This window comes from Onychomys torridus, chromosome 4, assembly GCF_903995425.1.
Source record: "Onychomys torridus chromosome 4, mOncTor1.1, whole genome shotgun sequence".
Classification (NCBI taxonomy): Eukaryota; Metazoa; Chordata; class Mammalia; order Rodentia; family Cricetidae; genus Onychomys; species Onychomys torridus.
This window is the reverse complement of record NC_050446.1, coordinates 140862936-140890925: the sequence shown is the minus strand read 5'-3', so window position 1 is coordinate 140890925 and position 27990 is coordinate 140862936. Positions and strand designations below refer to the sequence as shown.

General features: G+C 49.0%; 1 protein-coding gene across 1 annotated transcript; it reads left to right on the top strand.

The window, feature by feature from the left end:
* The first annotated feature begins 212 nt into the window (after positions 1-212).
* Bpifb2 (BPI fold containing family B member 2) lies at positions 213-17861 on the top strand. Its single transcript, XM_036183114.1, has 15 exons — positions 213-318; positions 2851-2944; positions 4454-4558; positions 5780-5926; positions 7222-7282; positions 8327-8387; positions 12371-12462; positions 12661-12849; positions 13073-13126; positions 13648-13818; positions 14336-14403; positions 14486-14531; positions 15130-15193; positions 15502-15578; positions 17820-17861. Exons 1-15 carry the CDS (start codon positions 213-215, stop codon positions 17859-17861), a joined length of 1377 nt encoding a protein of 458 aa, XP_036039007.1.
* The last annotated feature ends 10129 nt before the right edge of the window (positions 17862-27990 follow it).

The window sequence follows — 27990 nt, the reverse complement described above, 5'->3', positions numbered from 1 at the left end:
TTAGACACTCTCACCGTGTCTTACAAAGCAGCTAGTTCCCATAACAGAAATGCAAAGATGGATGTGTTGAGGTTTGGAGCAGGGCACCACTCAGCATGGATACAGGCTGGGATGAGACATGGGTGCCCAAGGGTGGGATGAATAGCTGCCCAAGCTCCCTAATGCTTGTTGCTACCCTGATTACAGATCCTGGTGTAGTGGCTGGGACAGCCATGGCTGGGGCATGCAGTCTGGGCCTGCTGCTGCTGCTGCTAGCCGGGGTCGGTGCCTCCTTGCCTGTCACTGTGGTCCGACTCAACAAGGCAGCACTGAACTATGGTAAGAGACCTGCCGACCTACCTCCTTGTGCGTAGGTGAGAACACAGGCATTGCAGAAGACCTGTGTACTTTTTATTTTTGGGGTGCTTGGGATAGGACCCAGAGCCCAATGCATACTGGGCAATAGCTCTACCACTGAGCTGCATCCCAGCCTAGAACTCCCTCCTAGCTGGCCTAGAACTCATGATACTAGGGTTATAGGTGTGAACCAGCAGAGGACCTGGGTTTGAATGTGTCACTGTGTCCTGCTGCTCAGTAGCTAATTAGGGAGTCTGTGGTGAGCAAGTAGTGTGAACACGCAAGTGCACACACATAGCTGTGCCCTTGTGCCTTGTGTAGGCACATACTTAAAAACAAAAACAACCCCCAAACAAACAAAAACCCCTGAAACGAAAGAGGACTTCCTTTTAAACATTAAACATATATATATTTGTGTGTGTGTGTGTGTGTGTGTGTGTGTGTGTGTGTGTGTGTGTGTGAGAGAGAGAGAGAGAGAGAGAGAGAGAGAGAGAGAGAGAGAGAGAGAGACAGAGTCTCTTTAGGTAGCTCAGGCTATCCTCAAACCCTCAGTCCTCCTACCCCAGCATCCCTAATTCCTGGGAGTATAGGCATGTGCTACGCCTGGACCGAGGCTAGTTAACTTGAGTGGCTGACTTTATAACTGAGAGTTTGGAGTGTCAGGGAGATGCGATTTGAGCACTGGGGAGGGTGTGTGCCTATGGCATGTGTCTGAATGTGTGTGCACAGGTGTGCCTTGTATCCCAAATGCACGTATGTACATGTGTTGTGTCTGTGCTCACATTGGCCCCAGGAGAGGGGTGTCAAGTACAGAAAGACAGGGAGCATCCTGAAGTTGTATCTCTGCAGGGATCAGCTGCAGAGAACCAGCTGCTCTGTGCTGCTCGGGAGGTAGTGGTGAGGGTTGGGGGAGGGTGGCACAGGTCTATCCCTTGTGGCTTTACTGCTAGGTGCTTTCAAGCCCTGCCCTCTCCCATGGCAAAGGCACAATGAGGAAACTGAGGCCCACAGGGAAGAACAAAGTCACAAAGGTCCAAGATCCCAGCACAGAAATTGTTCCTTCCCCACAGCTGCCTCTCAGGAAACTTTGGGGGTTCCACTGAAATAGGTTCTGGAGTTGCTTCCCCAAAGGTCAAATCCAACTTGATTAGCATGTGAGGGACTCCAACCAGATCAGAGAAGGACCTTAATGGCTAGAACACGAAGCTGAGATTCAGCAGCTTTTCCCAGGACACACACAGCTCTGTAGGACCTTGCATCCGGGCAGATGGACGGACAAGGAAAGTAGTCAGTGGTCCATGCAGGAGTATGATTCACACACAGCAGGAATGGACACCTGGGACAGGGACCTGAGGATGGCTTCCTGGGGTGTCTGCCCTGCCCTCTGCTTGTTCTGTGCAGGGTTCCTTTGTCCCCAGGCCTCCCTGGCTCATCTGCCTGTGTTTGTCCTTTGTGGGTGGAAACCTGGCAGAAGGCCTATGTAGCCCACAATGTTCCCAAGCCTGGATGAGTAGCTTCTTCTGGAGTCCTCCCCACTACCCTGCAAGGCCCAGAGTGCAGGCCCTGTGTCAGAGAGCACTGTGGATGGAGTCTCAGCTCAGCAACAGATGACCAGAAGACTTGGGTGGGCATCAGGAGCACGGACACCATGGCCTTTCTTCTCATTGCTTGGAGAAACTGAGGCTCAGATAGGATCATTACTTTTCATTACGTTAGTGAGTCTGAGCCAAGTTCTATCCTTTTGGCTTGATTTCATGCTTTCTTCTAGAACCATTGTTTCTCTTTTGGATTCCACTGTCTACTTAGCTGGGGCCCAATAGTACAGGTGAGGGGGAAGTCAGCAGGTTCAGAACCACACTCCTTTATCCAGGTCTTCACCTCCCTGTAAACTAGGCATAAGAATAGACAAAAGTGCTCCAAACAGCACCTGGCACACCTGGAGCACCCTGTGGGGACAGCTACCGTTAGTGTAAAGGTCCATAGCACCAGCATGAGGAGCATGCCTGTGCACTGACTGTTTACAATGGCCCTGAGAGATGAGCACTGTCAGTGCACATGTAGAGAAAGCATGACACAGAGCAGCCATGCTGGCAGTGAACAGCAGAGCTGGGGTTTGTGTCCAGCACCTGGGGCACATGTGGTCGTGATGAAACTGCTGCTCCTCTCTCCTCCCAGGGGATGCCTCCTCAGAAACCAGGATTGGTGGGTGGCTCCTTCAGCTTGGTGACTTGGGAAAGCTCTGGGTGCAACTGGGGCTCAGATGGACAAGAGGGCTAAGGATTTTTACTGTCTTGGAGGAATGGGATGAAGAAGCGGTGGGAAATGGAGGACATGATGAATAGGGAACACCTCATGGGCTTGCATGGAACAGCCATTCTCCCCATGTGCTACTCCAAGCTTATTCCATCTGGTATCTGAGTGCCTCTACTTGAAGGGCAGGACAGGGGATAGGTGATGTGTTCTCCATGCTTGGTGGATCCAGACACTTGACCTCGCCCTGCCCTTGATCCACAGTGTCGGATATCGGGAAAGCCCCTCTCCAGCGGGCCCTGCAGGTCACTGTCTCTGATTTCCTGGATCAGAGTGGTGAGGTACTTCAGTCTACCAGGTGAGTGCTCCCATCTTCCAGAGAGAGTGCTCCAGTCCTCCTTCTGTTAGGTGGAATATTCTTCTGGCCAAGGGAGTGAGTGCTTTGGCTCATCAGGAGGGGGATCCTGAGTGAGTCTTTCAAGAGTTCTCCAGCTGCCTGGTAGATACTCCACCTAATGAAGTGCTCCCATCTACTGGACACAGTGCTCTGGACTATCAGATGAGCATCTGGGTCCATAGGTGAGTAAGCCTTCCCAGGTTAGAGGCTTCCACCAGCAGGCAAGATTATAAGAAGACTTGGCAGATGGGGTCACCTGGTAAGATTGATCTCAGGGGCTCAGACTTTGGCCCTGGGGCCCACAGATTTGGTAAAGACTATCATCTTTCTTCAAATGCTTGACACAAAGTTTAAATACAAGGACAATCTTAACTATATGTTCACTCCCTTAACGCATAAAGCCCCAAAGGGATGGAGACATCCCAAACTCAAAACACAGTAGCTATTGTACCTATCCCTATGGGGATACCAACTGGCTATTGCCAAAGTTTTGGGTGTTCAAGAAATCTATCTATCTACCTACTTACATACTACCTACTTACTTATCTATCAGCTATAAGTTTCTTTTTTTGTTCCTGTTTTGAGACAGGGTGTCGCTATTGTAGCTGAGGCTAGCCTTAAACTCACAATCTTCCTGCCTCAGCTTCCTGAAATACACTGATCAAGGCCTTGAGATACTGGGCCTAACTTATCTATAATTGTGAATGATGGAAACTAATACAAAAACATAAAGACACCAGAACAGTGCACAGCTCAACAAATAGGCAGCTTGGGGCCACCAGTTTGAGACCCCTGAGGTAGGGCTGGAGTGCTGTTTAAATGTTGATGGCCATGACCTTAACAATATACTGGGTAAGTACCAAACCACCTGGACCAGAGGATCCTGGCTTTCAGCAGCAGGAGCCATCCCGGGATGGCTGTGGCTGAATGCAGTAGGCTTAAGGTTGGCTCATGTAGTGGGAATAGTCATGGGTCCATATCACCCCAGGCTAAAATGAGGCATTTGAAAGTGGGGCCATTTTCTGATGTCTGAATCATACTGACCCTACCCCTCCCAACTACTGGGCAGGGAGAAAATGACTTTCACTTAGGCAAAAAGGAAGTCATGGAGTCACTCACTGGGCATTTCCTGTTGCTGGGGGCAAAGGTGATGCTAGCATACTCTAGAGATGTCAGTGTCTCTTTCCCCAATGTTTGATTTCTTGGCATATCGTCAGAAGCTGCTGGAAACCCACATGATCATCTTGCTAAGCCCTGGCTAACGCCAGGCCCCTCTGCTTGCCTTTGTACCAGCTGGGTGTCTTGCATGCCTACTGTGCTGGAATGCTTACCACCTCTCGCCCACCTATGGTCCACTCACCAGAAAGTCCTTTCTAACATCAACATGTGGGGTTGGCTCAAGGAAGCCTCCCTGGAGTTGACTCCATGTTTAATGGGAGTTACCTTGTCCCTTGGATTTCAACCCTACAGGGTCCAGATTCTGGATGTCCACCTGCCCCGCCTCCACTTGGAATTTATTGCTGGTTTGGGGGTACGCTTATCAGCGGCAGTTAATTTCACGGTCAAAGTCTTTCGGTGAGTGAGTCTCCTTGTTGGAGGGCAGGGGTTTCATGGTCTCTACCAGGGAAGAGTGAAGGGAGGGGCTAATAACGTCTCATGCTCCTTCCCACCCTCTGGGGGAGAGAGACAGGAGAGAACCCTGGAGCCCTTAAGTCCCTCCCCAACAGCTGTGCAGCTGGTGGAGCTGCATGACTTCTCCAGCTCTCAGTTTCTTTATCTGAAGGGAGATGAACCTTGCAGGGGTCAGTAAGAGTTGAACTGAATGGATTTGGTGCTTTAATTATGGCATCCAGCCTCTTCCACAGTGCAAAGCACGGAGTAGGTGCTTAATAAATTGTGTTAGCATCATTATTTCTCTGTGCCGGGCACCTTCTGTCTAACTGCATTTAATGCTCAAGTTGTACATTGACATTTCAAGGAATCCTTTATCTTTATTGCTTTGCCCTAGCACTATGATGTTATGGGTGCTCCTTAGTGTGTGATGGTGAGTGCTCCTTAGTGTGTGATGGTGAGTGCTCCTTAGTGTGTAATGGTGAGTGCTCCTTAGTGTGTGATATTATTGGTGCTCCTTAGTGTGTGATGGTGAGTGCTCCTTAGTGTGTGACGATGAATGCTCCTTAGTGTGTAATGTTATGGGTGCTCCTTAGTGTGTGATGATGAGTCCTCCTTAGTGTGTGATGTTATGGGTGCTCCTTAGTGTGTGATGATGAGTGCTCCTTAGTGTGTGATATTATGGGTGCTCTTTAGTGTGTGATGGTGAGTGCTTCTTAGTGTGTGATGTTATGGGTTCTCCTTAGTGTGTGATGTTAGGGAGCTCTTTAGTCCTGTCATGATGAGTTCTCCATGGCTCTGCGATGGTGTGGGTGCTCTTTGGCTCTATGATGGCATGAGTGCCTTTGTGTTGTATTAGTGGTATTGTCATGGGTGCCCCCAACCCTAGTGCTGAGATGTTGTTTAGCTCTCTGTGGCTGGGCTAGTGTTCTTACCTCACAGGTTAGGTCTTGGAGAGCTTAGCATGGTGCTAAGAAGTAGGCACCACCAATCTCATGTCCATTTCACAGAAGGGAGAACTGATGCTCACTCTAGCCAGTGTCTGGCCCAGAGCCCTGTCACAGGAGCCTGAGTCATACTCTTCTGCTGTCCTGTGGAGTTTGGTGGCTCTAGAGGGATGGCCCAGGCCCGGGGATCTATGCAGTCTTCATACACCAGAGTGGGCTAAGGTCTGACCTCCCGCAGAGTCCCAGAGCCCGTGGAGTTAGTGTTGCCTGTGGCCTTGCTGGCTGATGTGCACGTGGCCCGGGATTCCATTGGGACCCTTGTGCTCAGCATCTCCACCTGCTCTTCGCTCTTCAGCCCAGCCAGCATGCTGGACAGCAGTGACAGGTGGGTTCCTGGGAGCACTGGGCCTCAGGGGTCCTGACACCAAGGCTATGGGGCCATTGCTCAAGTTTCTCACTCAGGTCTTTATCCAATGGCCACAAAGGATCAAGGAGACTCCACCATTACATCTGTTCTATGACTTAGCACAGTGAGGCTCAGAGAGGACCAGGGACTTGCTTGATGCCACACAGCCTGGGTCTTGGCCACTTACCTCTATCAGCTACTAGGACACACTACCCAGTAATGATGAAGCCAATTGGGCTGCCTGCTGGAAACCTTGCAGGTCACCTCTCCCTGTAGAAGTTGACAGTCCAGGCACAGGAGGTGGGGTAGGACCAGCCAAGCTCTGTGGCAGGTGGCTGTTAAAGTCATAATGTGAGGCTAACAGCAATTGTCACTTGCAACTGCTTTGTGGATGCCACTCTTGGCTCCTCACAGGAGTCATCTCTATGAGCTCCAGTGTCTGATCAGAGCCGTGTAAGGGTCCCCATGCCACAGGAAGCAAATGGAGGCCCAGAATACAAGGGATTCATGACAGATCTCACCATCCCATTGCTTGTGAGCCCCTCACTATACCTGCTCTTCCCTTAGCTTCGTTCACTCTGAGGTGGCTGAGCACTGGAAAGCCCTAAAAGAAGTGCACTAGTCCCACAAAGCTTGACTTTTCCACCAGAGAGCAGTGAGCACAGAAACTCAACCATGCTGGGTCCCTCCCGGCTGCAGAAGGGAGCCGGGTGCTATAAACACAGATAGAGCTTTTCCTCCCAGAGTGAAGTAGGCTGTGGCTGAGATCAAACCAAAGAACCATGAGTTCCTCTGGGCTGCTGTTGAGAAACACCAGCTTCCACCCTAGTTCAGAAGGGAAACTGAAGTGCAGAGCTGGGCAGATACTCAGCAGGGCACTGGAGCCACAGTGACAAATGGACCAGGGATTCCAGCTCCACTCCCCAAGCCTACTCACCCCAGTAGCCCTGGAGCCAGCTGGCTGAGAACATGGCCACATGGGGCTTTTGCAAGATCTGGTGTCTGTCATCTGTCTCTCCCGAGCCTGGCCCCCACTACCACCATCTTGGCTACTTCCAAACCTCGAGAGGAAGGATCCTTTCTCTGAGACTCAAGCTCTTCCTCTGTGGGGGTGGGGGACCACTGTTCTAACACCATCTGGAGCATGACAAGGTCTCAGATGGGATCTCTGGGCAGCTGGCTGAGGACAGAGACTGCTGTCCCAGCTGTCTGTGTGGCTCTGCCAAGAGCCACGCCCAGGGAGCTCAGGGACACTTTCTGTGCCATTTCCCCAGTACCTCCCAGGAGCTGCTGGACTTGGTGCAGGAACACATCAAAGTGGACCTGAGCAGCAAGGTAAGGGGCTTCTGGCAGATGACTTAGCTTGGAAGGCCAGAGGCATGAGCAGTGGGGCTTTAAGCCCTGGAGGAGGGGACATTGTATCTTGATGTGCATATGTGTGTGCATGGGTTTCAATGCATGTAAGTGTACTGTACATGTGTGTTTTGTGCATGTGTGTGTCCATGTATGTGATGGTGAAACACACACACACACACACACACACACACACACACACACACACACACACCACTCAAACTTTACCTCAGCCAGTGTTTTTTATTTTTGTTTTGTTTTTTTTAAATAGAAGACCCTTCATGGGGTACTTCCAATTTCTTCATGAGAGCAAGAAAGAGGCTTATATGCAGTGCCGAGGAAGAGTGGGGTAATGGGTGGAGTTTAGGGAGCTAGGGAGATGGTGGCAAATCTCCCAGGCAGTCCTGATTCCATGTTGGAAGGTGGAGATAGGGGAGATGCTTTGGGGAGACAAATTAAAAACAAATGTTTGATGCCCCTCCCCCAGGCTGTGCAATGGACAGGCTAGCTTTGGATGAGGGTACTAATGGAGGAGAGGAATTCAGGACTGGGGACTGCAGATCCAGTCTGCTGCGATGGTTGAAATCGAAGGTCTGATCATTACACGCAGCTAACTTGCTGAGAGATGATACCCATGGGCCCTGGGTCTCACTGCCAGGAAGTAAGCTCTTTTTCCCTGGCCTGACTCAGCCCATCCATAAGGGGCAGCAGCAGAAGTGTGTGTGTCTACCTAGTGTGTGTCATTTGTACCCCAGAGGTGATGGCAATGTCCCCAGGCTGTGAGCACCCTGGCCTTGAAGCCCTCTCCTGGCCGTGTGCTGGTGTCTTTCTCTTCAGCCTTTGGCAGCTCTTCTTGCCTCCTCAGCACCCGAGGAGGGGTGGAAGCCAGCCGTTTCAAGGAGGAGAGGAGAGGATTCCAGCTTGCTGTGCACCTGGGAGGCTTTTTGGGGCAAGGACCTGCAGCCCGGCTGTTCCCCAACTACAGCTCTAAACAGCCCTCACACAGCTTTCTCTCTGTTGTTACAGTTGTGTTTGCAAGTATCTGGCCTGGTGCAGGACCTCAATGTCCATTTGGGCACTTTAATCGGTAAGACCTGGACCCCAGGGGATGGGAGGGATGGGCCTATGGGTCTTAAGAACCTTCAAAGATGCCCCGCTTGGACCTGGTGGTATGGTCTTTACTGCTGGCTTCTGATTATAAATAGTGTTCTCTTTTCAATTTATCTGAGAAAAAGGAGGACCCTGGGAAGGCCATTGAGCTAGGACTCCCCAAAACACATGACTATTCACAGAACCTGGCAGCCTACAGATTCCAGAATTAACTCTTTGATTCTAGAATCTAACAGTTTTAGGTCAAATTGCCCCAAATGAAAATCAAACCACATGTTTAAACAATGAGTGTTGCTGTTGGAGAAACTGAGTCCCATTGACTCTCAGGATCTAGAGCCATTCTCGCTGTCGGAGTCTCTGTTTTAGAAGACAGAGCCTCAGAGTCAGGGAACCCACCTGCACCATCACAGGGAGGCTAGCCACTGTGGTGAGGGGTGCGTATGTCACTGGAGGTGCTGGGCCCTAAGGCTCACCCTGGCTATCATGAGGTGGCTGTGGGTATGATGTATGTCCTTTACCTGGATACTTGTATGCTGGTTCTGCAGCCCTCTCAAAAAGGAAAAGGACACCTATGTGCCCATTCCCTGGGGACTGCATGGTCATTAGTTCTGGTTTCTAAGTCTTGACAATGGCAGAAAGGAAGAAGGAGCAGGGGAGGAGTAAGAGGAGGAGAAGAAAAAGAAGGAAGAAGGAAAAAGGAGGAGGAGGAGAAGAAGTTGTTGCTATTGTTGCTGTTGTTGCTGACGAGCTGAACTGTGTGAACAGCTGGGGCCATCTCTCACTGGGGCACTTTTTGAGACTGAGTGGAAATGCCTTGGTATGCAAGGAGCTGAGTGCTTACCCACAAACCTCAGCTGTCATGTATTCCTCATTGTCCCCACACTGACCTGCACTACTGTTTGAGGACACTGGAAGGTATCCATGTGGCTTCCTAGACTAGTTATGGTAGGATATGGCAGCTGGAGAGCAGGCCTGTCCCATCTTCTTAGCACAGGCATCAGTACTTAAGATCTAATTGCAGAAGGCATCACAAGATAACTTGGGGACATCTTATTTGCTTCAAATCCCACACAACTTCTCCCTTCATCAAACCATTCGGTCTGAGGCTTACCAAGGGCTTTATCACTTTCCCCATGGGCAATTTTGAAGCTGCACCTGCCTGGTACCCACCAGTGCTGCCTTGACCCTGACGTCCTTTCCCTGGTATTGCGATTGGTCTTGTCAGGCTGGAGCTGCCTCAGTGATGCTCAGTTGATACAAGCTGGGACAGTGTGAGGGTGGGGTAAGGGGATCAGAGGACCCAGAGGTTGGGGTCATCCCAGGGACACAGGGCAGGGCTTCACTTTTCTCACAGTGCGTTCTTTAGTAGATAGGCTCTGCTGTCATCAACCCCAGGTTATGATGGGAAAGTAGAGGATTAGAGCCACGTCCTCTGTAGGAACAGGCCCATGCTGTGTTTTGACCTCCTCACACATCCATCCACTGCTCTGGCCAGTTCTGAGAGTTATCCTGTCTCCTTGACTTCCTGGGTCCCTTCTCCACTCAACCTCCATCTTACCTTAAATAGGAGGTGGCAAGAAGCTGAGGTAACTGGACTGGAATGAAAGGGCACACATTGAAATTATAGTCCCATTGTTCCTATGCTGTGTGACCTTAGGGAAGTCACTAATCCACACCATCCTATCCAGAAAACAGGGATGAGAATTCCCAGTTCTTGAATGTGTTGGTGTCATGAAGCAGCATGGGTTAAGGGCCTAGCGGGCTTAACAAGCAAGTGTATGTTCCTCCTTCCTCAGCAGGCTTACCTTCAGGTGCCCTGTGTTTGTGTTTATCCCAAAGATCAACTCTTGCCTTTGTCTTTGGGGAATAAAAAAAAATCTAATAAGGGACTCCAAGCGGCCAGCCCTGGAGGATGATTATGTGAGTCATGCACACCCAGAGTGTGCAGTGAGAGAAGCTGTGATTTCTTTATTTTATTGAAAAGATATTTGTATTGTAAATTGATAGTGCAGGACTGTATGTATTTACAGTATATAAAGTGATGCCGTAATTTGTGGGTGTAATGTGGAATAGTGAAATCAAGTACATTAACATTTCCATCACCTCAGATATTTAGAGTCCATTAAAAAGCACAGATTAAAGGGGTGTGTCAGCTAGCCACATGTCTCCAGAAGGCTGTGTAACAAAAGTGTCTTTTACTGTGGTGTAAGAAAATATTGAAAAAAAAATTCATTGGGATGCTGGGCCATATTTTCCACCTCCCTTTTATCTTCCTTCCTTCCTTCCTTCCTTCCTTCCCTCCCTCCCTCTTTTCTTTTCTTTTCTTTTCTTTCTTTCTTTCTTTTTTTTTTTTTTGAGACAGGATTTCTCTGTGTAGTGCTGGCTGTTCTGGAACTCACTCTGTAGACCAGGCTGGCCTTGGAATCACAGAGATCATCTGCCTGTCTCTGCCTCCGGAGTGCTGGGATTAAAGCCATGTGCCACCACTGCCCAGCTATATTTTCTAAATATCCACCATGACCTTAATGTTTTGTTCATTTTTAAACATGCAGCAATTTGACCTTTGTAGTGTCCACAGTGTTGGTAAATGCAGAGAGGTAACTCAGGAGACAGGACAGTCCACCAGTCTCCAAATCCCTTCCTGTTGCCCTTTCCTCCTGCCTCCCAACTGTGAGACCCACTGACAGACAAGGAAGGGAGCCACACTACATTGTTTTCACAATAAAAAAAATCTTCAAAATATTAGTGAAATTAAATCCAGCTGAGACAACAGGAAAACAAAGCTGTCAATATGTCTTTATATATTTTAATATGTAATCTATTTTCATATATACTATTAAATATATATTTACATGCTTAAATATAACAAAACTATACAAAGCACATAAGATAAACCCATAATTGATATTTTATAATGAATGGGTATATAAATATATATGAATAGGTATTCAAAATATACGTGTAAGTCCACACATAACTACATCACTGAAGACCTGGACCACTGGGGCTAGAGAGATGGCTCAGCAGTTAAGAGCACTGGCTGCTCTTCTAGAGGATGTGCGTTCAAATCCCAGCAACCATATGGCAGCTCACAACTGTCTGTAACTTCAGTTCCAGGGAATTCAACACGATACCCTCTTCTGGCCTCCACAGGCACCAGGCACACATGTGGCACACAGACATACAAGTAGGCAAAACACCCATATATATAAAAAATAAATAAAACAATTAAAAATCCCTGGGTGACCCAGGGCTTTGAGGGTAGAACCATAGGCTCTCCTAGCCCTGAGCTCTGGTCTGCCATACTTGCAGCCATCTCTGAGGATGTGATGATCACTTTTGCAATCTTCAAAGTCAGAATATTCTGACTTGTGAGTAGACTCACATCCCAGGCCTCTTGGCTGTGCTTCCCTGAGCGCTTCCTTGAGGCTTTGTATTAAGTTAGTTCTGGATGTCCTTGCTCTGGTGTTGGAGTTCCTGAAGGAGATGTGTGTTCAGGAGGAGAGGCCAAAGCTTTTGGGAGTGGATTGACGTGTGTGTGCAGTCTCAGGCAAGAAGGAACTGACCACACTGTACGTGCAGTGAAATAACTTTGCTGAACTCTGAGGTGATGAGAAAAGAGAGTGGAAGTCACTTTCTGGCTGATCAAATCCCTTTTTTTCTGTGCATCCTTCTCGACTCTGTTAGATGGTACTTGTGCCTGGATGAGCCTTCTCCTTCTGTAACTTGGACTCAATAGTCTTCCATGGATTGGGAATGTTAGCAAACATACCTGTTAGAATTGTGTCATTAATCAGTCAACAAGCTGGGTGCATGCAGCAGATTTGGGTACATGCCTTCAGAGGAGGCCTAGCTGGGCTTCTGACTTTGTTTCCTGGTTGTGGCTGAGAAAGGTCATTGGTAGCTGTTTTGCTGGCTCAGTGAGGGACTGATGTTTAATGTTTTTCTGTTTTCATGAAGGACTCAGTCCGGTGGGCCCTGAGTCCCAGATCCGATACTCTGTGACCAGCATGCCCACTGTCACCAGTAACTATATGTCTATGGATGTCAGAGTAAGTACCTTCAGGTCAGTTTGGTGCTGGTGTCCTTGGTGTCCTGGAAGGATCCTGAGAGGGTAGAAGGTGAAGGGAAGAAAGTGGCTGGTACTCCAGGTGGGAGTCTTCACTGCTAGGTTGGTGCCTGGGAGCCCTGGGTCTGTTACAGGCCTGCCGTTCCTGATGCCCTGCATGTGCACCCCTGCCTTTATCCAGGCTATTCTTTTCCTGCTTGGCAAGCCCATCCTCCTGCCTCTGCATGGTGCTCACCCCTTCGTGTTGCCATGGCCTTCGGGTGATGAAAATGCCATGGCGACCGTGGGGCTCTCCCAGCACCTGTTCGACTGTGCCCTCCTGATGCTGCAAAAGGCTGGTTCCCTCAACCTGGAAATCACAGGCCAGCCGGTGAGGGCTGGATCTGTTACCCAGGTCCTGTGGCAGGGTGCCCTGTGGCCTGTTTTGGGGATATCTTGTGCATGTGGAGTCATGGGCAGTGGGCAGCTAGAGTTGGGGCAACAGGATGGCCCTTGGAAGAAACCTGTGGGTAAGGAACTCTATCCATAAGGCCAAGTTGTGGCCTTCACTGTGAAACTGCCTTCAATCCTGTCATGATGGGGACTGATTTCAGAATTCAAAGAACAACCCTCTGAACACCTCCACGTTGGGCCAGCTCATCCCTGAGGTGGGTGATATTTCTGCTCATTGTAGGCCATAGGTTCAGGGATTGGGTGGGGCTTTTGTGGGCTCCATCTACTTCAAAGGGGCTGGGGTTGTCAGTACCTGCCCTTTGATCTTTTCTCCTGAGCTTAAGGACCACCCATTCCAGGCAGCTGGACTTGCTTCTCTCTGCCTCTGCCTGCAGTGAGTCTGCTGGGTCACCTCACTCTCCTTCCTAGGCCCTGGATGCCTGTAAGACCTAGCTCAGTCAATGTCACACACCTGTAATCCCAGCACTTGGGAGGCAGGAAGGTCATTAGCTCAAAGCCAGCCAAGGTGTATAGCAAAATCTTGACTTGAGATCAAAGCAAAACACCAGCTGCAGAATCCCCTCTGAGAAGCTCAAGTCTGGTCCAGAGGCCTGGGCTGGACCTCCCTCTGAGCTCAGTTATGAATTAGAGGGTGATGGCTTATCAATATCCACCAAGGGACACTGACAACCAGGAGCCTGTACAGCCCTCTCTGTCTCCCCATCCAATGCCCCAGGTGGCCCACCAGTTCCCTGAACCCGTGCCCGTGGTACTCAAGGTACAGCTGGGTGCCACACCCGTGGCCACACTCCACACAGACAACTCCACTCTACAGCTGCGGCCCTTTGTAGAGGTCCTGGCTGCGTCCCCCCACTCAAACTTGCTATTCCTCTTCTCCCTGGATGTGGTGAGTGATGGGCCAGCCCGGACTGGTTGGGTTGGGGTTGTGCTCCTCGAGACCTTACATGCTCGGTGCCCTCTTCATTCGCTTTGTTTTGTTCACACCTGTCTCCTGAGCATGCCAGGACATTCTGCCTCTGGACCTTGGTACATGTGGAACCCTCTGCCCAGAGCCCTCTTCCTTTGCTTTTGGCGTGGCTGTTCTTCTTCATTTTCAATGCTTAGCTTAAGTGTTGAAGCTTTGTTCAGAGCAGTCTTCTTGGGCTACCCTGTGTAAGGAGGTCCCCGTCACTCTCTGCCTCTGTGGCAGTCTCCACTTTCTGGAAAGCTCCTCTGGTTACTTCTGAAGGGTCCCCACAGGGAAGAAGGGAAAGGACCCCACTTGTTCTTTATATTGTAAAGTTGCTTGTAAAGTCACAACCCGACACTTAGCCAGCTCCATAAACAGGTGTGGTCTGCCCTGGTCGGGGAGGGGCAGAAGGCTCCACAACATACCTTCTGACTCTGTCTCCTCACGCACCCAGAAGGTGAACCTGAACCTTCAGCTCTCTGTGTCCAAGGCAAAGCTTCGGGGGACCACATCTTTGCTGGGGTAAGCATGCCGTCATCACACAGTGATGAGACCTTCAGAGGAAGCTGGCCCACCCTGAGCCCACCTCTTGCTTTTCTTTCAGGGGGGTCCTGCTTTCTGTGGTCAACTCCAATGTGGGCTCCATTGATGTGAGTGGGACACTGGGCTGCCTTAAGCCTTGGGAAGGGATGGGGAAGTATGAGAAGGACACATACCTCAGTGCCACCATAGCTCCCCTGGATGCCTGGGGACAGGGACCTACCTGCTCTCCATCTGTCCCCATTTCTTTGCCTGTCTCTCTGCCTGTGGGCAAATGGTTGATTCTTCAGCCCAGCCCTCAGTCTGAGCTCATTGGACAGTAGGACAGTTGGCAGTGGCTAGTCCTTCATCATGTCACATGGTCAGGTGCTTGCCACCACACACATGTTCCTTTATCCCCATGCATCCACAGGATGTAAGTTAGTACGCCTAAGCTCTCCACCCAGCTGCCAGTCTGCCCGCCTAACTTCCATGGGTCATCAGAGAATCTGTTGGCCAGCCCTGCTGCTGGTAACTCTGGTGTGAGAGCTAGAGCTGTCCCAGGGCTGCCCGACCTCCAAGGCTGATCCATTGGGGATTTGGTTTAAGGTTCAGCTGATGTGGGAGATCTACCCTCCTCTTCCTGTGCCTCTGATGTCTGTCCATCTGTATGTTTAACTGCATTCTCTTGGTCTTTTCTGGCGGTTGGTTCCACGGCTGTGGCTACAGATGGATCATGTGTATACACTCATAAGCACAGTATTCCAGAAACCCCTGCTGGATCACCTCAATGGTGAGTCATGCTCTCCACTGTTATGGCCCCTCTGGTGCCCTCTTGAGCCCCAACCCTCTTTGTCTGTCCGATTCCCTAAGACCTCTCAGGCTCAAAGATTAAGGGGGTGGTTTTGGGGGCTTGCTGCCTCTGCCTCTTGGCACATGTTTGTGTAGCCAATACATGGTCTCTTGATCTTGTCTCAGTTTCCCCTCTGTGCTGTGAGGGTGACCCTACCTCCCACTCACAGTGTTCACAAACTGCCAGCACAGGGCTGGAAGGCAGGGCTCTTCCTTCTGACTAACTTGGACACTTCTGTCTCACTGCAGCTCTCCTGGGCATGGGGATTACCCTCCCCAGCGTGCTCAATCTCCACTACGTCCACCCTGAGGTCTCCGTCTGTGAGGTGAGAGCTGTTGAGTGGCCAGGGAGTCTCTCTCTCTCTCTCTCTCTCTCTCTCTCTCTCTCTCTCTCTCTCTCTCTCTCTTTCTCTCTCTCTGGTTTTTTGAGACAGGGTTTCTGTGTGTAGCTTTGCGCCTTTCCTGGAACTCACTCTGTAGTCCAGGCTGTCCTTGAACTCACAGAGATCCACCTGCCTCTGCCACCCGAGTGCTGGGATGAAAGTCTCTTTATAGGGGAGGAAGCGTCACCCCTCTGGGAGCTCACCCTGCATCTTCCAAGACCACACAGCAAACCTTAATTGCAATGAGATGGAGGAGTCAGGACCCGAGAGACCATGGTGGGAGGGACTCTCCCTTTCTCTTCAACCTCAAACCAGAGACTTCAAGTCTTCAGCTGTTTCAGGATCCTGTGTCCTGAGATGGGCGTGGTCCCTTGGTAGCTAAGGTGAATGGTAGAGAGGTTCCTTGCAGCCTGGCAGGCAACTCTGCAGCTGGGTGGGTGGCAGGCAACTTCCTCAGCCTTCTGAGATTTTTGTCCCTGGGTCTGGACTAGTAGGCCCCAGGAGGAAATTCATCCTGACACAGCCAGGTTGACTCCCTATGATCTCTTCCTGCCTAACCTGGGAACTCAGAGCAAATTCCCTCAACAGGCTGAGCACAGGACAAGAAAAGGGACAAACTTCTAAAGTGGGGCTTATCAGTGAATGTTCAGGGAGGATGCTTACCCTGGTTCTTTAAAAATGGTGGCCTCAGGTTCTGATGACCCGCTCTCATGAAGATGGATAGTCTAGGGGCTGAGGAGATGGCTCAGTAGATAAGAACTGCTATGCAAGTGTGAAGACTCTGGTTAGAGCCCCAGGATTCACACTGGTCAGGTGTGGTAACCCAACTGCAATCCCAGCACCCAGGAGGCAGAGACGGGATTTCTAGGGTGAGCTGGATAGCAAGACTAGTCAGATATGAGCTCCAGGTATGGCAAGAATCCCACCATGGTAAATAAAGCAGAGTGCAACTGAGGAAGACATCCGATATCAACTTCCTGCCTCCACACACGTGAACATGAATGTATGCAGTGTATGCACACCACATACAGACATGGACATGCAAAAAAAAAAAAAAAAAGGATAAAAAGAGGGACAGTCGAAACACAGAGGAGTCAGGACTGTTGCTGAGAATTGCCATAACACACACTCCATTGAGCCCAGCACGATGGAGTTCTCCGAAATGACTTGAATCAGCATTGTCCAAAGTTGTCACTTGGCACGTGGGACTGTTGAAATGGGACTCTGCTAGTGAAAACCTGAAATTTAATGTTTCAAAAACTTAGCAGGCTCTAGTGGTACATGCCTGTAGTCCCAGAACTTGGGAGATGGAGGCAAGAGGACCAGAAGACCATCCTTGGCTACATAGAGAGTTTGAGGCTAGTCTGAGGCCTCTTCTCCCCTCTCCTAATTAAAAAAATATAAAAAAATTAGTTGTGTTAGCCACATGAGGCTAATGATCACTAGACTAGATCACTAACCCTTGACCCTGAGCTATATCTATGGACAGGGATTGGGTCTCATTTGTCCTCTGTCAAATCCTCAGCATCTTCCATAGGGTTTGGCATGTGGCAGAGGCTCAGTGGAGGCTTGATAAATGAAGGAACCAGTGGTTGGATGGATGGATGAATGATGAAGGAATGGTGAGCAGCCTCAGGAGTGGAGATTTCAATAGTGCACTGTGGAGAGCATGTGAGGTACAGGAGTGCCTGTCTCTGCTAGGGAAGCTGGGGCTTGGAGAAGGAGCCCAGGGGTTCTGTACTCTTGGTTAGGGACCAGCAATGGCATGGGCTCTAGGCCTGGAGTATAGAGCATGTGTGCCAGTCTCATACTGACCCACCCCTTGAGGGCTCCCCCTCCGTAGCCTTGTGAGGTGAGTGCTGCTACTTTTTGTTGTTGTTGTTGTTTTACCCAGACAGGGTTTCTCTGTGTAACAGCCATGGCTGTCCTGGAACTCTCTCTGTAGACTGGGCTGTCCTTGTACTCACAGAGATCCACCTGCCTCTGCCTCTCAAGTGCTGGGATCAAGGGTGTGCACCACCATTGCCTAGCAAATGCTGCTACTTAAGTGATGGAGTAGGAGACTGAGAGCCAGTGAGGTAATGGCCTCTCTTGATAAGAACGCTAACCAGAAACAGGTTGAAGGGGCTGTCAGGAGTCCCCCACAGGCCTCCGAGTTAGCCTGTGCTTTTCTTGGTCTTCCAGGGCTATGTTGTGATATCCAGTGGACTCACCTACCAGTGCTGAGCAGGAACATGAGGACAGCCAGCTATTCAAATGCTTTCTTTCCCCAAGCCTGAGGACACTGAGGCAGAGCCATGGAAAGTCATCATCAGCAAGTCCGACTGCCTGTCAGGGCTGCTTAATCTTTGCTGGACACCTGGATCTCTCTCTTGCTTCCTCCCTCCTTCTTGAACTCCTCCCAGGGGAGAGGTTCCTGGCTGCAAGCTGTGCAGACCCGCTTACTTCAGCATTAAATGTCTTCTCTTGAGCTGCAGCTCCCAACTGACACTGTGTGCCTGAGGCCAGCTTTGTGTGTGCAGCCCCGGGCTATCTTCAGAGCCACCTAAGCTGCCCCAGAGAGGAGGAGGATGGGGGTCCATCTCTGCTGATCATGACTCTTACTCCTTGCTCAGAAAGCTCCTATTCTGAAAGAGGACCCTGGAGAGTGACAAAGATGGGCTGGAGGTTATGAGTGGTACATGTTCAGGCACTATGGCTGGTGGCGGCATTCTCTGTCTTGTTATTAGATGCTCAGATGATCCCTGGGAGACAGGGAGGAAGGCAGGCTCTGAGTTCCTTCTGATGGATGCAGATACTAACGTCTAGCAAAGAAGGGGACACACACCGAGTCTCAGAGCCAGGCAGATCTAGGACTGTGATCTTCCCAGCATCTGAAGCATATGCCCAGGTCTCCCCTTCATTTACCAGCATCCCCTATGCTCAGTCTTGTTCCTGTTTCCAAAATTTCAGGTGAAAAGTTCACGATTTTTTCAGGCACCCTTTCCATCTTTGGCTTTCTCGTTATGAGCAAGCTTTTTGTTCTAGGAAGCAAGATCCGTGTCTGGGCTCTGCTCTCAGACTCCTGTCTAATTCTTGTTCGCCGGAGAGCTTCTGAGACCCAGCAGTGACGCACTGCAGCATGGGCTGGGCAGAGCAGGGGACTCAGTACCTGCAAGTGAAAGCCTTGTGATCTTTCTCCCTGATAGGCTAATCTCTAAGCCACGACTCCTTCCTGGCTGAACACAGGGCTCATGTTCTCCCTCAGGGGGAGTAGAAGGTGCCTGGATTTTCAACATCAGCCAGCAAAGCCTTGGGACAGGATGGTGCTACTCCACCCACCCACCTCTTGCAAGGTCATTGTGGACTCAAGGGTGGCAGAGAGTGAGCAGACTCAGCTCCATCTTGGTGATGAGGAGTCTGGATGAAAGTGTAAGAAGAGCAGGCTACATAATCCTCCTTTGGGATTTCACTCAGGACAGTGTGCCTTTTAGTTTGGGGGGGGTTTGCTCAGTTTAATTAATTTATCAATTCTACATTCATGTGTAGGCTCTACCTGAAGCTGGGTGGTTGGGGTTTGGAGAACAAAACTCCAAGTTATAACTGTGTTGGTGACTTTCCTCCTCATTGCGAGGGAAGATGTGACAGAGGCAGCTTATGGGAGAGAGTTTGACTCTGCTTCAGGTTTCAGGGGACTTTGCCCATCATGGCAGGGAAGGCGTGGTGACAAGAGCAGCTCCTGTTGTGACAGGAGCTTGGAGCTGTCATTTCTTCACAAAGTGGCTGATAGGGAACAGAGAGCTCATCAGAACTGGCAGCAGGCATAACCTTCAAGGCATTCTCCTAGTGGCCCAGGCACTGTGACCCAAAGGTTGAATATCCTCCCAAACAGCACCAGTGGGGGACAAGTGTTCAAACACAAGAGCCTATGGGTGCTGAGAGTGGGGAACATTTAGAAGGTTCACATTGAAGCCACAGCACAGCCTGAGCCTGTAAGGAAGTTAATGACATAGAGAAAGATCATGAACTCAATATGCAGGATCCAACCTGCCCATCATCCTCTTCCCTTCCTTTCATTTACTCATCCTTCCACCTATCCACCCCACCTATATTTTTGTTGTTTTAAAGACAGGGCCTTATTATAATATTTTGTTGGGAACCAAAAGTTGGATAGCTGTGCCTTGACTTTTCTTGCTTGGATGATCTGGCATAACTGCACCCATTGAATTGCAAGAACAATCACTCCCGGAAAAACCACAAAGTGTACTTTTAGATTAAACTTCCTGGAGTATGTTTGATTGATCAGTTGTTCAAAGCATTGGACCAAAGAGACCTCTCCCCAACCCTTTCCTAATTGATTGATCTGTTGCTTGAGCACTGGACCAAAGAGACCTCGTCCTGAACCCTTTTCTAACAGTTTTTCATCTCCCTCCCTTCCCCTCATATCCACTAGTATATAAGCTTGCTTTACTTTGCAATAAATGAGAACTTGACGTGACTCAGATCGTCTCTGTCTTTCTTTATGCGCCTGGTCTCCTTCCTCTCTCGCCCCCATTGGTCTTTCAGGAGGTGCCTCCTCGGGTCCGACCTAATAACCTGGCCTGCAGGACGGGTCAAGTGGCGCCTTAACGTGGGGCCCGAGGCACAGTGGCCTACTGGAGGATGGATAGACGGAGCTCCGGACAACACAAGGTAGAGACGCAAGGTAGAGATGCCCGGACTGCATCACTCATGCAACCTGGGAGTCTTGAGGTAAGCACAGTCGTCCCACAGCCATGGGCAAAGGATTATCAAAAGAGGTTCTTTTTATTAAGGAAATGAAGGGCGATCTCAGGGAGAGAGGACTAAGAGTTAAGAAAAAGGAACTGATAAAATTCTTCTGTTTTGTGGAGGAGAAGTGCCCTTGGCTGGTAGTTAATGGCCCAGGGATTTACCCACTAACTTGGAATAAGGTTGGAAAAGACATCAACAAATTACTTAAACAGGGGGAAAATATCCCAGATGCTTTCTTTAGCTTTTATGATGTGATCAGAGATATTTTAAAAGAGGCAGAGGGAGACGGGCGTGTTTCGCATTTATTAGCCCTTGCGGAGGATTTTCTCTCAGAGTCCTTCTGCCGACGCCTGATGATGAGTCCGGAGCCGCGGTGGCTGCTCCGCCAAAGAAGGAAAGTAAAACGGAGACAGCCACTTTACCCCTGGCAGCCGCTCTGCCTGAGACTAATGGGGACGTTGAGATCACAGGCAGCCCTGCCGCTGCCTAGGCCTCGTGCACCCCCTCCCTTATTGATGAGCCTGTCCCTGCAGCTGAATTAATCCCTCCTTTGTTAAAGCCTCCCACCCAGATCAAATCTTATAAAAAGATTTACCCTGTCATTCATACGAATGCAACAGGCAATGACTGGCTTGACCCTTCAGAAATCAGGCTGGAAGAAGCGGCAGCATGTTATGAAAGAGATATGCTCCCCCTCCCCTCTCCCGATCCCAAGCCTTTTTCGCCAGCGGCCAAATAGGCGAGAGGAGACTTTACTGGCACTCTCCGCCTGCCTATGTTACTCCCACTCCCAACGCCCCGAGTGCCCCCATTCATAGGGAGACAATGACAATACAAATGGGCCCTGTTATACCTGGAATGCAGGGCCTCTTAGAGACCAAGGAATCCCTTCTAAACCTGATCACCAATCTAAAGGATGTCCTCTCTATGAAAAGAGAATTGAGAGATCTTACCTAACAGATAGAGGGGGTGATCGGGTGTGAGGGTGAGGTCGGCTAGAAATACCCAGTTGTGTTGTTGGTGATGAGGATCAGACTCAGGACTTCATGCATGCTAGGCGAGTGCTATACCAACTGAGTGACCTCCCTAATTCAATGATCACATTTTTAGCATGCAAAATATATTAATATATGCCAGATAAAAAGATAGAGTTGCAAACAGTGAAAATTGCCATCAGTTTGAATTCTTCAAATGGCAGAATCATTTTAGCAGCAAGATGCTGACCAAAAAAAAAAGCAGGACCTGAGAGGTCTATGTGACTAGTTATCTGCAGGGTAGCATGGTGGCCTGGGTGTTGTCACCACACTGAATTTATGGCCTGTAAACTAGTAAGGGTGCTGTTGGCCTTCTAGATTACTACTTTGCTTCAGAGAAAATTGTAACAAGGAATCAGTTTTAAAACAGCAAACAAATAGGACAGAATATGAATCTTTTTTGTCTTTAATGTCTCCTGGTTACTGGTATACAAAAAGTGATCGTATGAGCTGGGTTGCTAAGGTAAGACCAGTATTAAGATTGCTAGATAAAACATAAAACTAGCTACACTAATAATGCAGATAGTAAATGTGCCATTGTTTATAACATTTGAAAGTTCGACACTCTTGGGGGCTGAAAATGACAGTGACATTGCAATACGAAATGTACTGTCAGAGTACAGACTGCAGGTCACCTTGCACAGCCTCCCTGCTGCCTGAGAGGACCCGTGGAAACATTTCCTTCCTTTGCTAGTAGTGCCCTTGGGAGAAGAGAGTTACAGAAAATAAAATCTCACAGATGCAGGGAAACCCCAGTCAGGGGTGTCATTTTGTTCTTGGGCTGCAGAGAGCACCAAGGTGGCTCAGGCCCCTGTCTGCACACCAAGCCGATAAAATAACTTGGAAGTCGGACGACCCGGTTTGGATAGACCAGTGGTCCATGCCTCAGGAAAAAGTTCAAGCTGCCCTCCAGTTGGTGCAGGAACAATTAGAGCAAGGGCATCTTGAGCCTTCCACATCTCCATGGAACACTCCCATCTTTGTAATAAAGAAAAAAACTGGAAAATGGAGGTTGTTACAGGATCTTAGGGAAGTAAATAAGACTATGGTCCCCATGGGGACCATCTCCTGTGGCCATCCCTAAAAAATATTTTTAAATTTGTTATAGATATCAAAGATTGCTTTTTCTCTATCCCCCTGCATCCTCTGGATTGCAAACGATTTGCCTTCTCTATACCTGTTGTGAATCATGTTGGACCTAACCCCCGATTTCAATGGAAAGTATTGCCCCAAGGTATGGCCAATTCACCCACACTATGTCAAAAATATGTAGCTTAATCCATTGATCCAGTGAGGGCCCAGTACCCTGATGCTTATATTATACACTATATGGATGATCTATTAATAGCAGGGGAGTCTGAAGAAAATACACAATATATAACCCAAAAGATAATTACTTTACATCAAGGCCGAGGATTCTATATAGCCCCAGAGAATATACAGACCCAAAACACCTTCTTGTTTTTAGTTTTTGAGTTATATCCAGACCTTCTTTATACCCAGAAAATTCAGATCAAGAGAGGCAAGCTCCATTGTCTTAATGACTTCCAGAAGCTTCTGGGCGATATCAACTGGCTACGACCTTATTTAAAAATAACCAAGGGAGAAGTACATCCCCTCAAAGATATTCTCAAATGGGATTACGATCCTCGGTCCCCCAGATATCTTACTGTAGATGCAGAAAAGGCACTACAAAAAAATTGAGTCAGCCATCTCCCAACAATACACAGGATATTTTGAGCCAGCCTCACCTTTATATTTGATCGTTTTTTCTACAGAATTTGCCCCCACGGGCCTGCTTTGGCAAGAACCCGTGCCCTTACTCTGGGTACACCTTCCTTTTGCAAAAAGAAAAATCCTTCCCACCTACCCCTCTTTGGTTTGCCAATTGATCGTGCTGGGGATCAAAACTTCCACACGATACTTTGGGCGGGACCCTGATGTCATTGTTATGCCATATGATAAAGAACAGCTTGAATGGCTGTGCACCCATAGTCCTGATTGGGCCATCCTTGTTTGTACCTATATAGGGAAATTTGATACACAAAAGCCCAGTAATAAACTCCTACAATTCTTTTCCCTTACTTCTTTTGTTTTTCTCAAAAATCCCAGATTCCCCTGTGCTTTCTATAGATGGGTAAAAAAATGGCAGGGCTGCCTATGTCTTCAATGGCCAAAAGAATGTTATAACAACTCCTTTCAAGTCAGCTCAGTTGGTGGAGTTATATGCTGCACTTGTTGTCTTTAAAGATTTTAAAAATTGCTCCTTTAATTTATATTCAGACAGTCGATATGTGGTAGGGGCTTTACAGGCTCTGGAGATGGTCCCAGTAATTCAACCTATTACTTCTACCTTCCAAATGTTTTCTGAACTGCAAAAGTTAATCCGACAGAGGTCATTACCCTTTTATGTTGGCCATATTCGTGCCCACACAGGCCTGCCTGGACCCTTGGCTCAGGGAAATGAGCTTGCTGATTCTGCTACACGTTCTATCTTAATTTCTCATCTGGAACATGACCAGATAGCAGCCGCTCGTGAGGCTCACTGCCTCCATCATCTCAATGCTCAAACTTTGAGACAAAGGTTCTCAATTACCAGGGAGCAGGCTAGGGAAATTGTAAAAAGCTGTAAAAATTGCCTGATGCTCCTACCTGAACCCCATTATGGATTTATACCTGGACAAATATGGCAGATGGATGTCACCCATGTTCCCTCTTTTGGTAAATTAAAGTTCCTACATGTTACTGTAGACAACTTCTTTGGATTTATTTGTGCCTCCGCTCACAGTGGAGAAGCCACTAGAGATGTTATCAATCATATGTTACATGCCTTCACAGTGCTGGGCCAGCCAAAATGTGTAAAAACTGATAATGGCCCGGGATATACTAGTAATAAATTTAAACAGTTTTGTTTACAATTAGGAATTAAACACATCACTGGAATGCCCTATAACCCTCAAGGCCAGGGTCGTGGAGAGAGCTCACCAAACTTTAAAAAATACTCTTAGTAAACTCAGCTCACAAGAGATACTGTTTCCCTTTAAGGGGAACCAAAAGGCTCTGCTTTCTCATGCTCTTTTTGTGTTAAATTTTTTGACATTGGATATTTTTGAAAAATCTGCGGCAGAACGGCACTGGTACCCAGAGACTAAACAAGGGTATGCTCAGGCCCTTTGGAAAGACCCAGTCATAGGAAAATGGGGCTCGCTGGCTACCTGAGAGACTGGTCAAGCCATATACTGCCCCAAAAACCCAATCTAAAATCGATGGCCAAGATTAATGATCATCACTCTTTATGATGTCCAGGCCTTAACCCTGAGACAAAGATTTCTCTCTCTCTCTCTCTTCAGGTGTGGTTGAAGCCTCCTACAGAATGAGGAATTCTGCCCTTACCTGCCTTATCATGTGGCTTGCGCTGATGCCTGCTGTTGACACCAACTCCAGCCCTCCCCTTGGCTTTCTACCCTGATCCCCACCCTCCTGGCCCCCCTGATCATTTTCCTTCTCCTCCTCACCTTTGGTCCTTGGGCTTTTCAACAATTAACTCAATTCATAAAAAATCAGATTGATTCAGCTCTATCAAAAACCATCTCAGTACACTATCATCGTTTAGAGACTCCAGATCAAACTATCAAAATGGGTGAAAGGCTAAGGTTCACCACCCCACAAACCTAAAAACCCCTTACAACTAAAAGCTAGAGGGTACTCAATGACGGGATTAGTATGGGGCCTGTGCTGGAGGCACAACGTACAGAGGTCGTCGAGACCAGCTCAACATGGCACATTGCCAGACACAGGACGCACCCCATATAGCCTAAGACAGGGGCCCTCTCGAGTCATGACCAAAGCCTGCTTTGGCCATTTTAAAGAAAAAGGGGGGAATTGTTGGGAACCAAAAGTTGGATAGCTGTGCCTTGACTTTTCTTGCTTGGATGATCTGGCATAACTGCACCCATTGAATTGCAAAAACAATCATTCCCGGAAAAGCCACAAAGTGTACTTTTAGATTAAACTTCCTGGAGTATGTTTGATTGATCAGTTGTTCAAAGCATCGGACCAAAGAGACCTCTCCCCAACCCTTTCCTAATTGATTGATCTGTTGCTTGAGCACTGGATCAAAGAGACCTCATCCTGAACCCTTTTCTAACAATTTTTCATCTCCCTCCCTTCCCCTCATATCCACCAGTATATAAGGCTTGCTTTACTTTGCAATAAATGAGACCTTGACGTGACTCAGATCGTCTCTGTCTTTCTTTATGCACCTGGTCTCCTTCCTCTCTCGCCCCCATTGGTCTTTCAGGAGGTGCCTCCTCGGGTCTGACCTAATAACCTGGCCTGCAGGACAGGTCAATATTTAGTCCAGGTTGGCACTAAATTTATGAGCTCCCTCTTGCCTTACCTTTCCAACTGCTTGCATTACAGGTGTGCTCCACCTTGCCCAGTCCAATCCACCCACTAATACAAGTATCCATCCATCTATCCACCTATCAGTTTATATGTACCTCCATTCATTTGTCTATCCATTAATCCATCCATCCATCCATCCATCCATCCATCCATCCATCCACCCACCCATCCATTCATCTACCTAAATACTTCTCCTTCCCTCCCTTCCTTATCAATCATCTTCCTTCTTATCAATTTATCAATCTGCCTATTCCATTATTCCTTCCTTCCTACCAGTCTTTGTATTCATGATGTACCTGGTTCTCTAACATGTTCCTTTGAGAGGAAGAGGATAAAACTAGTCAAACTCTCACATCCAGAAAGATGCTCATGGCCTCCCTCAAAGGAGCTGACTTGATCCCTAAGTACCAGCATCTCAGTCAAGTGCCTCTGGGCACTGGCTGCTGAGAGGTGTGGTGAGTGTGGCAGTGTGGGGCCAGCTGGAAGAGATAACCACAGAGCATCAATGGGCACTCCCAGTGGGAAGCCTCATCATGGTGTGGAGACTGAGGAGGTCCACAGCTCAGCACAGATGGGCTCCTCAGAGTAGAGCGGTAGCAAATTGCTGCATGATACCATGACGCAGAGGGCAGCTCAGGTCTGGCTCCTTGACAAACATGCCATTTGTCCCCCTGCATGGTCCCCTTTTAACTTTCAACCTGTACCCCGCACAGCTCCTCTGAAGCCTTTGCTGCCACTCTGCTCTCTGTGGCTATGCCCACCAGAGCCTGATACCCCTGGGCACCAGCTGTGATGTGGCCTCACCTAGTCACAGAGGATAGGTCCTGCAGTGTATTGTCCTTTAGTCCTCAAGCCTCTTTCCAGGTCACTCTGATGTCCTTCAACTGCAGTCTGTGGTTATTAGAGTAGATGAGCTAGATAGTGGGGGCTTCTTTCACACTTGAGTTCATACAGCAGGTGCATAATAACTTTGCAAGGGGTGAATCGCTTGTGCGTGTCTATGCTGGAGCCATGTGTGGAGTCATCTGAGGTGGATGGGGCCTGCTGGGCTTGAATCACTCTTGCTGGGTCCTTGAGGGCCTGAGGGGAAGGAAAGAGGATGCTGAGTCTCAGGAGTCTGAGAGGAGGGAAGGGGGAAGATACAGGAAGTCTCTCTGGAGGAGGAGGTCCCACTGACTGAGAAGGATGCCTAGGCTTGGAGCAATGATGGGACAAGCTGTAAGGGTCCTGGCAGAGAACACAGTGAAGGAATGCCAGAAAGGTAGGCAGGAGCCCCATGGGTGTGTCTGGATGGTCTCTTGGATGCAGAGGCAACCCCTAGCCAGGACACTTATTTGCTGTGTGATTTTGGACAAATGACTTGGCCTTTCTGAGCCAGTTTCTCTATGTGCAAAAAGGGGGAGATTGTCAAAGTGCTTACCCCACTGGTTAGTTTTGACTCTGGCCCAACCCAGCTGATCAAGAAACAGTTGCTTATCACTGTCTGGATCATAAAGTTCTGCCCTTAGATAGGAGAAAACCATAGCTTAAGGAGATAGAGATTGCTGCCAGGGTGCCATGACTTGGCTGGGATCGGGCTTCAGATCCCTTAACCCTGTAAGGGGCTTCTTGTGTCTTCCCACACTGACATCCTCCCATTGCCCCCTCCACCTTCCCAAGTGCCCAGTCTGGCCAAGGGACAGTGGGTGTTTCGTGGGCTCAGGAGGCTGAGCCATCTGGACTCTGTGCGTGTGGTGGAGTGCAGTGGTAGGGACAGAGAGATGCTTGCTGCACCTTGCAGATCAAGGCAGAGCCTGGGCAGGCTGCCTGGAGCTGGCTCTTGCCTTATATCAACCCTGCCATGACCTCAGTTGGTCTCATCCACTCAAGGCCCATGGGCACAGTGGTTCCTGCCAGCTTCCAGACTGTGGGTTCCCTGAGGGGGGAACAGGAAGACCCCAGGCCCCATTAGCTCTTTGGATTATTCACCAAGCATAGAGACCCTTGAAGTGTCCCTGGGCTAGGCCTTCCCAGAAACTCCTGGGGACCAAAGTTGAAGCTGGGCACCTGGAGGGCTGTGACCCTGGAGTTATCTCTGCCTTTATGGGCACAGGACTCCCTTACCACATCCCCATATGACTTCCAGGAGGGTTCCTTCTGGGATACTTGACTTGATAATTACC